This window comes from Salpingoeca rosetta (genome assembly GCF_000188695.1).
Source record: "Salpingoeca rosetta unplaced genomic scaffold supercont1.2, whole genome shotgun sequence".
In the NCBI taxonomy this organism is placed as follows: domain Eukaryota; class Choanoflagellata; order Craspedida; family Salpingoecidae; genus Salpingoeca; species Salpingoeca rosetta.
In genome coordinates this window covers 552,526-567,525 of record NW_004754932.1, presented here as the reverse complement: position 1 = coordinate 567,525, position 15,000 = coordinate 552,526, and the positions used below count along the sequence as shown (strand labels likewise).

The 15,000-nt window shown below is 56.0% G+C and overlaps 6 protein-coding genes across 6 annotated transcripts in view; 4 read left to right on the top strand and 2 right to left on the bottom strand.

The window, feature by feature from the left end:
- The window catches only part of PTSG_00708 (pirin family protein), a 2,669-nt gene extending 2,530 nt beyond the window's left edge, over positions 1–139 (bottom strand). Inside the window, exon 1 of the mRNA XM_004998119.1 lies at positions 1–139. This exon is cut by the window's left edge and continues 93 nt beyond it. Coding sequence (XP_004998176.1) covers positions 1–90 — 90 coding nt within the window. The 5' untranslated portion in view covers positions 91–139.
- Positions 140–391: 252 nt separating this feature from the next.
- PTSG_00707 (uncharacterized protein) lies at positions 392–1,331 on the top strand (the record flags this gene model as incomplete). The annotated part of the gene is made up of 3 exons (XM_004998118.1): positions 392–394; positions 742–798; positions 1,081–1,331. 3 exons carry the CDS (start codon positions 392–394, stop codon positions 1,300–1,302), a joined length of 282 nt encoding a protein of 93 aa, XP_004998175.1. The 3' UTR covers positions 1,303–1,331.
- A 796-nt stretch (positions 1,332–2,127) lies between these two features.
- Positions 2,128–5,344, top strand: PTSG_00706 (uncharacterized protein; the record flags this gene model as incomplete). Its single annotated transcript, XM_004998117.1, has 5 exons — positions 2,128–2,229; positions 2,361–2,426; positions 2,625–2,795; positions 2,997–4,205; positions 4,523–5,344. The coding sequence occupies 5 exons, from the start codon at positions 2,128–2,130 to the stop codon at positions 5,342–5,344; spliced, it is 2,370 nt and encodes a 789-aa protein (XP_004998174.1).
- Positions 5,345–5,940: 596 nt separating this feature from the next.
- PTSG_00705 (uncharacterized protein) lies at positions 5,941–10,643 on the top strand (the record flags this gene model as incomplete). The annotated part of the gene is made up of 13 exons (XM_004998116.1): positions 5,941–6,040; positions 6,075–6,352; positions 6,631–7,821; positions 7,938–8,008; positions 8,162–8,202; positions 8,316–8,370; positions 8,482–8,565; positions 8,758–8,792; positions 8,970–9,008; positions 9,201–9,285; positions 9,446–10,186; positions 10,305–10,492; positions 10,564–10,643. The coding sequence occupies 13 exons, from the start codon at positions 5,941–5,943 to the stop codon at positions 10,641–10,643; spliced, it is 2,988 nt and encodes a 995-aa protein (XP_004998173.1).
- Positions 10,644–11,283: 640 nt separating this feature from the next.
- Positions 11,284–13,520, bottom strand: PTSG_00704 (17-beta-hydroxysteroid dehydrogenase 14). Its single transcript, XM_004998115.1, has 5 exons — positions 13,316–13,520; positions 12,858–13,060; positions 12,275–12,584; positions 11,780–11,938; positions 11,284–11,518 (listed from the first exon to the last, which is right to left on the bottom strand). The coding sequence occupies exons 1-5, from the start codon at positions 13,397–13,399 to the stop codon at positions 11,480–11,482; spliced, it is 795 nt and encodes a 264-aa protein (XP_004998172.1). The 5' UTR covers positions 13,400–13,520; the 3' UTR covers positions 11,284–11,479.
- The window catches only part of PTSG_00703 (kynureninase), a 4,324-nt gene continuing 2,803 nt past the window's right edge, over positions 13,480–15,000 (top strand). The window contains exons 1-7 of the mRNA XM_004998114.1: positions 13,480–13,531; positions 13,690–13,805; positions 13,921–13,980; positions 14,300–14,360; positions 14,516–14,607; positions 14,724–14,785; position 15,000. The exon at position 15,000 is cut by the window's right edge and continues 228 nt beyond it. Of these exons, the coding sequence (XP_004998171.1) occupies positions 13,506–13,531; positions 13,690–13,805; positions 13,921–13,980; positions 14,300–14,360; positions 14,516–14,607; positions 14,724–14,785; position 15,000 (418 nt within the window). The 5' untranslated portion in view covers positions 13,480–13,505. The remainder of the gene's footprint in view (positions 13,532–13,689; positions 13,806–13,920; positions 13,981–14,299; positions 14,361–14,515; positions 14,608–14,723; positions 14,786–14,999) is intronic.

The window sequence follows — 15,000 nt, the reverse complement described above, 5'->3', positions numbered from 1 at the left end:
AACAGCACAGGTCTCAGCAACACTCGAAGCAGAGGCGAGGAATGCGGCTCGTGGTTGTCTTGCAGCGAGGAAAAATAACGCCTTCAACATGTCACACACGTGCACGTGAGCGGGGTAAAATGGATGCGAGGCAAGCAAGCGGGTTCGTCACACGGGCACATATGAGGTGATGTGATGTGACATGATATGACAGACGCCATCAGACACACAGACCAGAATCACATCAAGCAAGCGAGCAAGCACGCGCCGCCTTGCACCTGCACAAACAACGTTGTTGCAACCACTGCTGTTCGCGTCATTCGTGGCTGATTTGTCACCGCACGATGACGTGAGATTGTTCACGAAGATATCGCAAATTCTCCACACTCGACAACCACCAAACAAACCAAAGATGGTGTGTTTGTGTGTGTGTGTGTGTGTGTTTGTGTTTGTGTGTGTGTGTGTGTGTGTGTGTGTGTGTGTCGTGTGTGTGTGTGTCGTGTGTGTGTGTGTGTGTGTGTGTGTCTACGTGTGTGTGTGTGTGTGTGTCTGTGTGTGTGTGTGTGTCTGTGTGTGTGTGTGTCTACGTGTGTGTGTGTGTGTGTCTACGTGTGTGTCTACGTGTGTGTCTACGTGTCTGTGTGTGTTCGCAGCTCCCTCTCTCCCTCTGTCGCAGCTCCCCCTCTCCCTCTGTCCCTCTCTCGCTCGCTCATTCCCTCAACTTTTCTCCCTCCCCCCCCTGCCCCTTCTTCTATTCGACAGGATCGGGAAACATGGGAGGACGACCAGGAGGGATGGTCCATGTACCTTGACAAGAAGGTGTGTTGTTTTGTTGTTGCGTTGTGTTCTGTGTTGTCACGTTGTGCCTGTCTAGATCTTTGTGCACACTCGCATCAATTGTGTTGACGCCTTTGTTGGCTCCTGGGTCCCCCTACATCTTGTGTCTGTGAGTGTTCTCTCTCACTCGCGCACCATCTTGGAGCACAACATGCATGGATTCTTCCTTTTTTCCTGCCCCTCACCTCCCTCAAGTCCTCAAACTCCTCATCTCCTCCTCACCCCACCACTTCCCATCTTCTTCCCATGTCATCTCTACTGCAGGCGGAGTTGAAGGAGGAGCAGCATGCATATGTCACGGCACACCCGGAGCTGAAGCACCTCGTGTCAGATTTCCTGCAGCACATCATCGTGCGCAAGCCCGACGACGTGTACCAGGCTGCCAAGGACTACTTTGCCCAATTCAGAGAAGATGAAGATGAAGACGAAGCCGAAGACGAAGCCGAAGGAAACGAGACCAATGGTACTGGCACAACAGCACAATAGAATGTGCCATCATCATCATCATCATCATCATCATCATCATCATCATCACCATCATCATCATCATCATCATCATCATCATCATGCGTGCTCTTCTTTTGATGTTCCTCTTCTTCGCCAGTGCTGGGCTACTGTCTTGCCAACAACCAATGGCTACTCAGCCAGCACTGTGCACCCTTTATCGATCGCTGTATCTGCGACACAATAAACGACCAACACGAGAGATCAAGAAGCAAGCAAGCAAGATCGACAACAACAAGCCCACAACAGCATCCACTCCCACCACAACAGACAGCAGCGCCGGCCACAGCAGCACCGGAAGACGACAGCACAAAAGTTCGTCGCCACAATAAAAAAAAATTGGCGGCAACTTCAAAAAATCTCGCACTGCCAACGAATGGTGACCGCCAACGCAGAGCGCAGCCAGCCAGCGATGGAGACGACGACGACAACGATGGCAGCCACCCGCCGAGGTCGGTCGGTGGAACAAGCAACAAGAAGGGAGGGAGAGGAGAGATCCAGTGGTGCGTGTTGAACATTGCCTTGCTCAATGCACACACGTAATCGCACACACACACGCTGCACACACTCAATCGCGCACACACGCACACACACGATGCACACGCACACCCAATGCACACGCACATGCACTGACATGAACAGGGCTGAGTCAGGCCACAAACACACCACGTGAGCGTCAACAACGGGATGCAAAACCGCAACGTGGTCCCGCTGCAATCAACACATCGTAAGCACACATCCGACACTCACACGACGTTGCACATGCAATCCACTGTGACTCGCGCTTCAACGCATTGGCTCACACAAATGAACAAACACTGCAGGAAGCCACACCAAAAGAAGAAAACGGGCGTGAAAGTGCCCGACTGGAACAAGATACACGCCAAGGAGGAGCGCCGCAAGCAGAATGTGAGCGCTGTGCACCTCGCTGAGTCTGCTACTCCACATCCAGGCACAACCGACACCCGATACCATCCTTCGCGCCCATCCTCACGATTTTGTGCCCTGTGTTGTGCCTTGTTGGGTTTGTGTCCGGTCAGCGCCTGGAAAAGCTGAAGAAGCCAACAACCAAAGTGGAGGAGTTCCATTTCAACACAACCGCCCCGGTACGGGTTCATCGCAATTGATACCTTGATCCTCCTGACGTGCAAAGTAGATGAGGTTTCTTGGATCAATCAACCGCACCATGCACACACACACACGTTCACCATAAACTACACTCACATTCATTGCCACGTTCGCATCATCAACCGCACCACTCACACGCACGTCATCAACCACACTTACAACACACGATTGTACAGTCCCCGAGCGGTCGACAGGAGCCAGGCACGCTCAAGGTGTACGAGGACACAGATTCGAAGAGGCGAGCAAGCCCAAGACCACAAGGACAAGCGAGCAAGGCAAACGAGGACAACGCGTTCCTCGCACACCCGTCCTCACTCAACGCCATCCTCTCCGCCAACGACACAGAGGTAAGGTTGACAGCACATGGGGAAGAAACCATTATTGAATCCCGCACAGTCACTTAAGCGAAGCTGTTCACATGCGAGCATACACACCCTTATTCGCAAATTCAAAACAACCGCCACCATCATCACACCTTACACCACCACCACTCACACCACTCACACTACCACCACTTCAACTTAAACACGTGTGACCTTGTACTTCAGCAATTGCACCAGAAGCAACGACCGCCCGCCACACCCTCTGCGCCGCCAACAACATCGGCACTGGAGAGCGTGCTGACACGCGAGCGTCTGGAGGCCCATCGCCGCCGCCGCGAAACCATTGCACTCGCAAAGAGCGTCAAGCCCTCTCCGCGCCGGCGCCACCCTGGTGCACAGCGTTCTCTCCTGCACTCGCGTTCGGCCGCAAGCCAACAGCACCACGCCCCAGTGACGCCTGGACGTCTTGGGCTCGGTGCCTCAAAGGGGGTCAACGTGCGCCGAGAGACGCTTGCAGGCGGTGCTGTGGCCGCAGCTCCATCCCTGTCTGCGTCCGTGGCTGCCACCCCTGCCGTGTCCCGATCAGGGCATGCTGCAAACCATCAGCAGGACGCTGAGGACGGCAGCGGCTTTGAGCCTGATGCCGGCAGCAAGGAGGCCATTGTCAACAACACGGGCCTCTCCGATGCGTGGGCAACCACCCCACTCCGTCAGACACTCTGCCCATCTGGCATGCGCGCGGCAGAGCGACGCAGGCAGTTCTTTGAGCAGACGCCGGCCCGTCACCACCACCGCATGGGCACCACGCCAAAGACGCACGTGCACCGCGCACGTCGCCATCCCGAAAAGCAGCAGCAGCAGCAATGCGAGGGCGATGGTGAGGGTGCTCGCGTGCCCGCAGCCCACGGCAGCAACGCGCATGCAGCCATGCTGCGCACACCCTCTGACGAGCATCTGCGCCGTGCGCCAAAGAGCCCGAAGACAAAACCGTCCCTGGTCAGCCACCGGGAGACCTTGTTGACGCCGCATCGCACAATGCAGGCAATGCCTGCAGGCACGCAAGTGGAACAGGCAGAACGTGCACGTGCTGTGAATGCGAACGAAAACGCCGAGGCTGCTGTCACAACCGGCACAGCTGGCCTGCGGCTGTCTGTGCAGAGACTGTCACAGAGCATCATGAAGTCGACCCAGCGACAAGGTCGCACGCGCAACGCTGGCAGTGGCGGCAACACTGGCAGTGTTGGTCACATCCGCTCCTTCAACGCGCGCATCGCAGATGCACTGCAGGAAGAAGAGAATGAAGATGAGGGTCGTCAGGGGGGAGTGAAGGAATCAAGTGTCGGTGGAAACACGCCTGCTCCTCCGCCCAGTCTTCAACGCGTCAGCAGTCGTCGCCATGTCCTTGAAGCAGAACTTGCTCGCATTCGCGCAGAGGTGCGTGCATGTGTGTGTGTGTGTGCATGTGTGTGTGTATGTGGGTGTGGGTAAGGGTGTGAATGTGGGCGTGGGCGTGGGTCGGTGAGTCGGTGTGTCTGTGTGTCTGTGTGTGTGTGCGTGCTTTCGTTGGTGGCACCAGTCGTCATTGTGTGTCTTGGTGAACCCATTTGCAGTCTGTCCTGTGTCAAATCGCCAGAACGCTTGCGCTCATTCTTTATTACACCTCCCCCCCCCCCACACACACACACACACGCACGCACACGCACACACACACGCACACACACACGCACACACACACGCACACACATACACAGGAGGAGCGGTTGGAGCGTGAACTGCTGGCAGAAGCGGGCCTCCAGCGCCGCGGCAGCGAGTACAGCGACGCCCACGACGACGACGACGACGGTGGTGACCGCAATGTTGAAGGCGAAGGTGGCGTGGGAGGGAATACTAAGACGCACGCATTGCACACGCTGCCAGTAGTGGTGGAAGAGGAAGAGCACGAAGGAGAAGGCCACGAAGAGAGCGAGCACACGGGTGCGGCCACGGCATCGACCCACAGCGACAGCGCAGCCACCAGGCTGGTGGACGCGTTTGACCTGGTGCAGCAGCTGCGGCGCGACATTGACGGAGCAGCGACAACGGCGCCAACAGTCATGGCCACTGTCAACAGCAGCGGTCGGAGCGCCACCACCCACTCTACATGCACAACGCCAAGCGCCAGCAACACAAGCAGCAACCGCAGCGAACACGCAGCACCGGGCATCAACGGCCACGCCGCACCAATGCCCGCAAGCAACGCAACCACTGCCGACTCCTCTGCTGCCTATGCTACTGCTCACGACGACGAAGGCGAGGACGAGGAGCTCGTGGCCATTTTCTTCAACGCCGTGGCAAACACGCTCCAAGGCACCGCGCCGCCCATGCTTGAGCCGCGACTTCCGGGCGACCCGGTTGCAGAGCGCCTGCACCAGCTCAGTGTCGAGGAAGACAAGGAGTTTGAGCGACGCGTGAGCACGGATGGAACCGACCTGCCACTCGGCATGTTCCGGCCCATCACATCTGCCAGCTGCGTGAACACCCCAAGCACCACAAGCATGCTGCCAGCGGCACTGGCGCAGCTCCCACAGCATTGACGATGTGCGTGTACGGTGTTGAAGCTGTGCAGTGCCGGGCGGTGCGCTGTCCTCTGACCACAGCTTGCTTGTATGCTTGTGCCTTTGCGCTTCACTATCGTTCCAGAAAACAAGTGTCACTCACACCTGCTCTGTTTTGTCGTTTCTCGGGTTGTGCTTGTGTGTCTGTGTCTGTGTGTGTGTGTCTGTGTGTGTGTGTGTGTGTGTGTGTGTGTGTGTCTGTGTCTGTGTGTGTGTGTGTGTGTCTGTGTCTGTGTCTGTGTCTGTGTATGTGTGTCTGTGTGTCTGTGTGTGTGTGTGTGTCTGAATGCTGCTGTGTTGACACATACATGCCTTGCTTGCCTCGTTTGTTTGGTTGTTACCCCCCTTCGCATCTGGTTTGCGCGTTACACTTTGGTGGTTGGTTGGGCTTTGGATATCGCTACCTGACTTGCTTTGGTTGTTGCGTCCATCATCCAACAAGAAACAACGGGACATTGGTGTGATGGTGAGAGGGATGGTGGGGTGGATGGTGGGGTGGAGGGATGGTTCATGAGAAGGGATTGGGGGGGGGGGTGGCAAAATGGAAACTTCGGGCCTCAAATTTTTTCCTGGAGATGAATCCTTCCCACGACCAAAATGGATCGCTGTCCTGTCGTCCGGAATACGGCGCTGGTGCTGGCGATGCTGGTGGTGGTGCTGGCTTTGGGCGAACCAGTTCGACCTGCTCCTGATCACGCACGCTCTGTAGCAGTGCAGCACTTGCAGCTGGTGGACTTCTTCTCCCCAACAGCCACGACATGGACAACAACAGCAAGAACGACAACCAGTCCTTCCGATGGCAGTACTCCTCCACCACCTTCTCCTCTCAACCGGACAACCTTCTTTCAGGACGTGTATCAGCACGACACGTTGATCGCACGGGATGCCACATCTGCACGCCTGCGATCCCTGACACGGCCACTCGGACAAGTGCAAGAGCTGTGCCACGCCTTTGAACAGCAGGCCCAACAGAGCGGCGGCTTCCATGTGAGTGACATGAACGTGAAATGCATGGCATCTTGGTGCCTGTCCTTCGCCTGTCTTGTCTGCTGCTGTTGTTCGTTCAGCGAGCAGAACCCTGGGTGTGGTGGGAGAAGGGCATTGGAGGAGAAGGTTGAGATGATGATCCCTTGCCTGCAAGCAAGCGTTGTCAGCTGCCTTGCCGCTTGCAGCCACACACACACACACACACACACACACACACACACATTCACGCGCACGCACGCACATTCACACAAACACGCACACGCACACACGATCCACAGATCAAGGAGCAAGGCGAGACGCGGCAGGTGTCGTCGTGCAAGCAGATGGAGGACGAGCTGGCTGCCGGCGTGGGTTTGCTCATCCGCTACGAGGACCTCGTGGACTCCCCCGCCCAGGACCACGTCAAGCAGCTGCAGGACGGCGTGCGCGACGTGTTTGGCACAGAGTCCACGGTCCACCTGTACCACGCCACGCAGAACGAGTCGCGCGCCCTCATGCCGCACACAGACCCCTACGACGTCCTTGTCATCCAGCTCCACGGCTCAAAGCGCTGGACAACCTGCATTCCAGACGCATACGTCTCCGACACCGACACCAACAACGACGGAAGCGACACCAACGCGGTGGACGACAACAACACCAACACCGGCACTGGCGACCACGGTGCTTCTGCTTCTGCTTCGTCGTCGTCTTCCTTCCCAAACCACCATGACACACGCGTACGCCCAAGCGAGGCAGAGACCATCAAGCACTTCAACCCTGCGCGGCTGGGCCAGCTGCAGGAGATCCGGCGCCAGAGGCAGCAGGGGTGCACGCGCTACGAGGACGCAGACCTGCGTGGCATGCGCTGCAACGAGTTCACGCTGCGTGCCGGCGACACCATGTACATGCCCAAGGGCATCATCCACTTTGCGCTGTCGGGCGAGGAGGGCTCGTCGCATCTCACCATCTCGCTGGAGCGCAAGGGCCTGGCGTGGGCCGATGCGCTCATGCACGCGGCGCTCTCTGGCTCGGACATTGTGGACAACCCGGCGTTCCTTGGCCACTGGAAGAACACGGTGCAGTCGCTCATCAGCGACTACCGCGGCGTGCAGCTGCTGGAGGCCATGCCATCCTGGCACCTCAACACGGGTGCGCTGTGTGCAGCGCGTGGACAGGAACAACAACAACAACAGCTGCTGCTGCTGCAGCAGCACGGCGATGGCAGTGCAACTGGCGGCGAGCGGGATGAGGTGAAGGCGTTTGTGGCGTCGTTCCAGTCGCTGTGCCGCGAGGTTGGACCCGATGTGCTTGAGACGTACACCAAGGCGAACGATGTGGACGCGTTCCTGAATGCAGACGGCATTGGCGCGCTTGTTGAGCGCGTGTGCAGCGAAGAGTCGGCCGCCGCTGTTGTGGAGCAGCTGTGCGCACGCGGCAAAATGCCTGTGGACGTGACGTCACCATTGTTTCGCATCCAGGCCCCCAGAGTGAGTTGCCAACGCTTTGTTGTTGTGTTTGTTCAGTTTCATGGTGGTTTCACGCAAGCAACGCGCTTCTTGCTTGCCAGCCGCTAACACACACACACGCACAATCATCATGACAGGAGCGTCGGAGGAGGAATACTGTGACAGCATCGTACACGTGTGATTCAAGCTGCGATACGGGCTGCGATGGGTGAGTTTGTTGTGAAGTTGCACAATGTGTTTTCCAACCCAGCCACCACAACGGCTCAAGGCACTACAGGCCCTAGTGAAGCTAGGTCTTGCTCGGTCTCGAAAACGTGATGCTCCTGATGCTCGTATTTCTTGCTCGTGCTTGTGGACGCAGGCAAGCATGCTCTGGCTGCGACGACAACTGCAACGCAGGCTGTAAGTGACAGTAAAAGCCATGGGCGCATGCAGCAATGAGGATAGGTGTGCTTGGAAGCCCATTTCTTCTCACAGCTGTTGCTCCTGGTGCACTGTGCATGACGAACAACCAGGCGACGATGACTGCAACGAATGCGATGCAAGCTGTGACGGCTGCAACGACCAGTCGTAAGCGAGAGCTGCTGTGTTGGCGCGTGGACGTACCTTGCATTTCTGGTGGTTAGGTGCGATGATTGCACGCATTGCAAATTTACGCTGCTCTGGATTGGATGTATGCAGGTGCACAGGATCATGCGATGAGAGCTGCGACAGATGCCTCGGCTCGTGTGACACCAGTTGTGACGCAGTCACTGGTTGCCCATTGTGAGTGACCGTGTGTGCTCTTGCTGTTCATGTGTTATGTCCTTGGAGCGTGCCTTCCTGAGCGGCCTCCCTCCCCATCGTTTATAACTGGAGAACTAGTTCTTCACACTCTCCACTTCAATCACAGTCTCGCTCACTTTCAAACTTGTCTGTGATGTGACGCAACACGAATGCACTGTCTTTTCTACCCAGTTTCTATTTTGTGTTGTCCGACCCCGACTGCCAATGTAAGAAGAACACCCATGCGTGTCATGTGTAACATAACAACTGTAATGTAACAACATCACAAATTATTGATTGCGTGTTTCCTATGTGCATGCGCGGACTTGTGTGGACTCTCCCCACCTCTGTTCTCACGTGCTGCCATTACACACACCCACGCACATCCCGGCTCAACTCGACAGCAAGCTGCGACGACTCATGCGACAGCAACTGCAACGCTGGTCAGTCACATCAGTGTCAATGTCTCATATTGCATGGCAAGTGTAGAAGTGTTGCGTTGGCTTGCCGTCATGTTGATGCTCTTGGCACTTTCCTGGTCGTGTGTACAAGCGCACTTTATCGTCACTCATCGCCACTCATCGCCACTCTTCGCCATGTCATTGCATGCTAACGCCCCTTCTTGTGTGTCGCAGATTGTAACGCTGGATGCGACAGCAGCTGCACCCCCACGGGCTGCAACTTCAACTGCGACAGCTCCTGTGATGGGCCGTGTGACGCGTACGTGTCGTGCACACTACTATGTTATTTTGCTACATGCGCGCATAATCGCTCAACCCAGCAACCCTCTGCTGAACTCTCGCGTGCTTCTCATCTTCGCCGTTCGCCCTCATAACCTATTCCCTTTGCATCTCCATTGTCCATCTTGAACTCAATACAGTGGCTGTGACGACAACTGCAACACAAGTTGTGATGAGTGCACATACAGCAGCTGTGACAGTTCATGTGACGACTCGTGCTCGTGCAACCCTGGCTTCAATGGAACTGGCACACTGTGCTCTGCGTGTGCGTCCAACACGTACAGCGCCAGCAGAAACCAGACGACGTGCACGCAGTGCGAGGCATGCCCCGTTGGCAAGTATCGCTCTGGGTGTGGCGGGTCGAGCCCTGGCTCGTGCCTGGGCGTAAATTGCACAGCCCCTGTCATCGAGCATGCGGTGTTAAGCTTCAACTCCACCCGATACCCTGCGACGGCAATCGTGTCGTGTGAAGAAGGATATGAGCTGACTGGCGCTTCGTCCTTGACGTGCCAAGCAGATGGCAGCTGGGGCGATCTACCGTTGTGTGTGGTGCTCGAAACAACAACGACAACGACGCTGATGACAACAACAACAACAACAACAACAACAACAACAACAACAAGAACAACAACAACAACAACAACAACAACAACAACAACAACAACAACAACAACAACAACAACAGCAGCAGCAGCAGCAGAGGTAGTGCCAACACTCACCTCGGATGATACACCGCCACTGGAACCTGCAACAGGAACAATCCAGTCATCATCAGCATCACAAACTTTCCCCTCTCTTCCTTCATCGATGCCCGCCTCTCCCTTATCTTCCTCTTCAACCCCAGGACACGCTGAGGCGTCGCCAGCTGGAAGCAGTTCAACGTACGCTTTCCTCCTTGTTTGTGTGTCTGTGCTTTGTCGCCATTGCACTCCATGCGCATTGAAGGACCACCTCCTTCTGACCGCTGTCAATTGCACTCTTTCTTGTTCCTTACTGTAGAACATCGGCGTCGTGGCAGCTTGGAGTGGGCATTGGCGCTGCTGCCTTCTTTGTTGTCCTCATTGCTGTGATCCTCGTCGTTCTTCGAAAGCGAAAGAGTCGCATCTCTCTTCACCACGTCAGTGACTTGATGCAACACACCTGCGCCGTCCTTGCATGTCGTTCCTTGAAGCTGCTCGTACGCCGCGGTAGCCCTTCAGTCATTCACAAGCATCATTTCTCACATGTCCCTCCTTATGTGTGCGCTTGATATGTTAAGGACGGGTCTCCAAGCGAAACAATGGCTCAAACACGTACTGGTATGCGTATACCATGGTGTCATGTCAAAGCAAGATTTGAACACTGTCACTACATGTCTTGAATTCGCTCTCACTTCTTCATCGTCGATTCTGACCTTGCGCATGTGCAGGTATTGGAATGTATGCCAACCCCATGTATGAGCCGGCTGACGACGGAAACCACCAAGCTTCCGCAACACCAGCAGCAACACCACAACACACTCACGATCCAACGTACGAAAGCATTGATACTGGTACGCAGAGTACATGCGTTGCACCACGCCCAGCCACTCAAGCACAACGCCCACCCCATCGTCAGCTGGCAGCGCGTGGACTGCCACCACCACCGCCTGGATTACCACAACCGCCTGGACTGCCACCACCTGGACTGCCACCACCACCCCATCAGACACCAACACCCCCACAGCCTGATTCCGTGTATGCTCACATTGGCGACGCGGAAGCGAGTGGCGGCACACCACACCACAGGCACAGGTGGGATCCGGACACTTACGACACAGCAAACGGTGGCGGTGATCACACACCGCGTGCAAGGCACGCGTGGGATTCTGATGTTTATGACACGCAGCCTCAGCACACCCCCAGCAGAGTGTGTGCTGGACATGTGTGGGACGCTGACGTGTATGATGTTTCAGCCTGACGCGTACGCCGTACGCGGTACGCCGTGCCATGAAGAACCTTGCCCTTTCTTTCGTTTTGTATTCAACTCACGTGTTACACCCAGTAAACAAAGAAAGGAACACAAAGAACGAGCAAGCAGGCACAACTTCCAAGCTCCCCCGAAGCACCCACCCAAACCCAGCATCCACCCAAACCCAAACGCCCCAGCGCAAACACACAAACGCAAGCGGCCCATCAACGAGAGCTCCATCCCATTCAGATCTTGACGCCGTAGCCAAGCTCGGCACCGCCACTCTGACAACAGCAGCGACCATCACGAATGAGGATGTGTGTGAGCATCCACTGAAAGCAACACGGCAGGAATCACGCAATGCAACGCAACGCAACGCGACGCCACACAACCACACCAGCACCACCAACGCGGTCCAGCCCTTTGCCTGCAAGCACGCGAGCGAGCCTTCAACACGAAAGCGACTCCACCATCACCTCCACTCCACAGCCTTCACCACCATAGCGTCTCCGTCTCCCTCACTTCACACCTCTTTCCACACGCACCAGGATGTGGTCGACGCCTGTGGTGAAGGTTGCGTCTGCCGCAATGAACAGGCACAGCTTTCCGCTCTCCTCGATGGTGCCGAATCTGTTCATGACCTGCTGCTTCTCCCCGAGCGCATATCCTTCCTTGAGGCCTTTCTCGTCCTCCGGCAGCGCCTCCTGGGAGATGTGTGTGTGTGTGTGTGTGTGTGTGTGTGTGTGTGCGTGTGTGTGTGTGTGTGTGTGTGTGTGTGTGTGTGTGTGTGTGTGTGTGTGTGTGTGTGTGTGTGTGTGTGTGTGTGTGTGTGTGTGTGTGTGAAGAGGGAGGGTAGAGTGCGTGGATTGGGACATGCGGATGAGAAGGTCTGCATGGCACGCAACAAGTTGGTGTTGTTGCGGCTGCAAATGGGTACACACTGCTGCACCATAACCCACCGAACAGCATTCCACCTCACGCACCACGCACAAGCAAACGTAACCTTGAATGTTTCCACCATGGCAGCAGCACCAACGCACCCTCCAGAGCGGTGTCCAGACGTTGCCGGGGGAGACGATGTTGACGCGGACCTTGTTTGCCGCCTCCTCGATGGCCAGTGCCTTTGAGAAGGACGTGAGAGCGCCCTTGGTGGCGCAGTATGTGGTGGCGCAGCGCTGGCCCTGGATGCCGACGAGCGAGGACATGTTGATGATGTTGCCCTGGGTCTTGCGGAGGTGCGGCAGGCACAGCTTGCACAGGATGAATGCGCTGAAGAAGTTGAGGTCCATGAGCTTCCGAGCATCATCCACAGAGAACTCCGAGATGGGCAGATGTGGTGGATGCCAGCCCCTGTGTGTGTATGTGTGTGTATGTGTGCGCGCGCGTGTGTGTGTGTGTGTTCGTGTGCGTGTGTAGAGGTGCACATGCGTGCGTGTTTGAGCATGACGTGAGTGAATACAAACGTCTGGGTGCAATGTCACGAACAAAACCCCCAACACACCCCCCAAACACACACACACCCCAAACACACACCCCAAACACACACCCCAAACACACACACACACACACACACACACACACACACACACCCTTCAACGCCTTCCCCCCCCCTTGTCCACTGACGCGTTGTTGATGAGGCAGTCGATGCGGCCGAATGTGTCAATGGTGATTTCCACAAGGCGCTTCAGCTCGTCCTCCTTGGACACGTCGCACTTGACAAAGAGCGCGCGGCCATTGCCAAGCGCGTTGACCCTGTCCTCCAATGCCTTGCCGTCTGCCTCGTTTCGAGCGCAGAACACAACGTTTGATCCAGCCTCTGCAAACACCTACCATCGTGTTGGTGTGTGTGTGCGTGTGTGCGTGTGTGAGTGTGTGCGTATATGCACGTGTGTGTGTGCGTGCATCGGTGTGAGCGAATGGGCACACTTGCACATGCACACGTGAGCGTCAGCATGGTGTGTTTCGCTTGCATGCGCACTGTTGTTTGTATTTTGCGCACTCATGTCATCACACAATGTTGTTGAAACTCAACCAGTCAAATCTCATGGCACAGTAGGAACATGCGGGTGCGTCCCCTTTACCTCCACGCAGCCTTGTCCGATCCCCTTGGATCCGCCAGTGACGATCGTCACCTTCCCTTCGTACCGCTTGTTGCTGCTGCTCATAGTTGGTGTTGGTGTTGGTTGGTGTTGGTCACAGTCAGTGCAGCAGTGGACGAGCAAAAGTGCGCGCACCAATTAACAAACAGTCACCGACACGATAAAAGCAAACATGGACGCGGTTGTGGCGCTGGCAAAGTGCGTTGTTTGTTGTTGTGCCATGTGCTTGCACGCTTCCTGCTTGCTTTGCTTTGCTTGCGTTGCGTCGCGTCGCTGGTGGACATGCACCCCTCTGCACAGTGCCGCCATGCAGTGTCTCACACGCACACCACCACCCTCATCACCCTCCCCACAAGGGAACAAGGGCTGGAGCTGGGCAGCGAAGCCTTTGCGGCTTACCTGGATGACCACGATGACCTGGCCCACTTTCGCAAGGAGTTCCATGTTCCGCGCATGAAGACGCTCACCTGCGGTGAGAACGAGGGCATGCCTGAAGCATCATGCACGTCTGTCATATGCACCAGCCCTTTAACTTCATTGCTCACCCATCACACGTCCCTTGCTTGCTCGATGCATCTGTGTGTCAGTGGATCAATCCCTGGTTGATCCAGAGACGGAGTGCGTCTACCTCTGCGGCAACTCTCTCGGTGAGGCACTGGCCAGTGTGTTCCTGTGTTTGTGTGTGTGCTTGTGAATGTGTGTGTGTGCATTTGTGTTTGTGTATTGAGTGCTCGTGTGTGTTGTGTGCTCGTGTGTTGAGTGCTCGTGTGTTGAGTGCTCGTGTGTTGAGTGCTCGTGTGTTGAGTGCTCGTGTGTTGAGTGCTCGTGTGTGCTTGTGAATATGTGTGCATTTGTGTTTGTGTATTGAGTGCTCGTGTGTGTCAGTTACACCACGTGTGACGCGTGTTGTTGTTTGTAGCGTGCCTTCTTTCTCTCTCACTCTCACAGCATGACACACACCCACAGGCTTGCAACCGAAGCGCACGGCCACCATCGTGCAGGAGGAGCTGGATGCCTGGGCCAAGGGGTGCGTTTGCAATGACATAGTATGTGTGTGGGGGGGGGTGTAAGCGATACGCTCTTGTGTCATGGCCCTTTGGTGTGCCGACCAAGTCGTGGAGACATTACCAGTGACTGCTTCACCCGACTCATTCAAACCTCTGTGCATGCTTGGCGTTTCAGCGGCGTTACTGGCCACTTTTCAGATGGCCCCAGCAAGCGCCCGTGGGTCTCCATTGATGAGCAAGTCACCGGCAAGGCCGCCCGCGTCGTCGGTGTGTGTGTGTTTGCGTTGTGTGTGTTTGCATAACTGTGCGTGTGTGAAGGAGGAAGCGCGAACATACTAGTCACCCGCTTCTTCGCTCATTTGTGGTGTGCGCTGCAATGATAGGCGCGGAGGAGGACGAAGTGGCCATCATGAACACGCTGACCGTCAACCTCCACCTCCTCATGGTACAACACGCAGGCATTGCCTTTGTTCTGTCTTGCTTTCCGTGCCTGTGCTTGGGTGCATTCTTTCTATCGCACAAAGTCACAATTCACAGTCGCTTCGCTGATCTCACACACAACACACACGCGCACACACGCACACATCCGCACACACTCACACGCGCCCGCACACACACACACACATGCACACACACACACACACACACACACACTGCAGG

Excerpts from the sequence above, each read along its gene's own strand:
- PTSG_00704 (XM_004998115.1), bottom strand. The coding sequence starts at position 13,399 with ATGAGCAGCAGCAACAAGCGGTACGAAGGGAAGGTGACGATCGTCACT. Across the intron at positions 13,061-13,315 it reads TCGGACAAGGCTGCGTGGAG|GTGTTTGCAGAGGCTGGATC; the intron begins GTAAAGGGGACG and ends ACACGATGGTAG. Across the intron at positions 11,519-11,779 it reads CAGGCGTCGACCACATCCTG|AGTGGCGGTGCCGAGCTTGG; the intron begins GTGCGTGTGGAA and ends TGCTGTTGTCAG.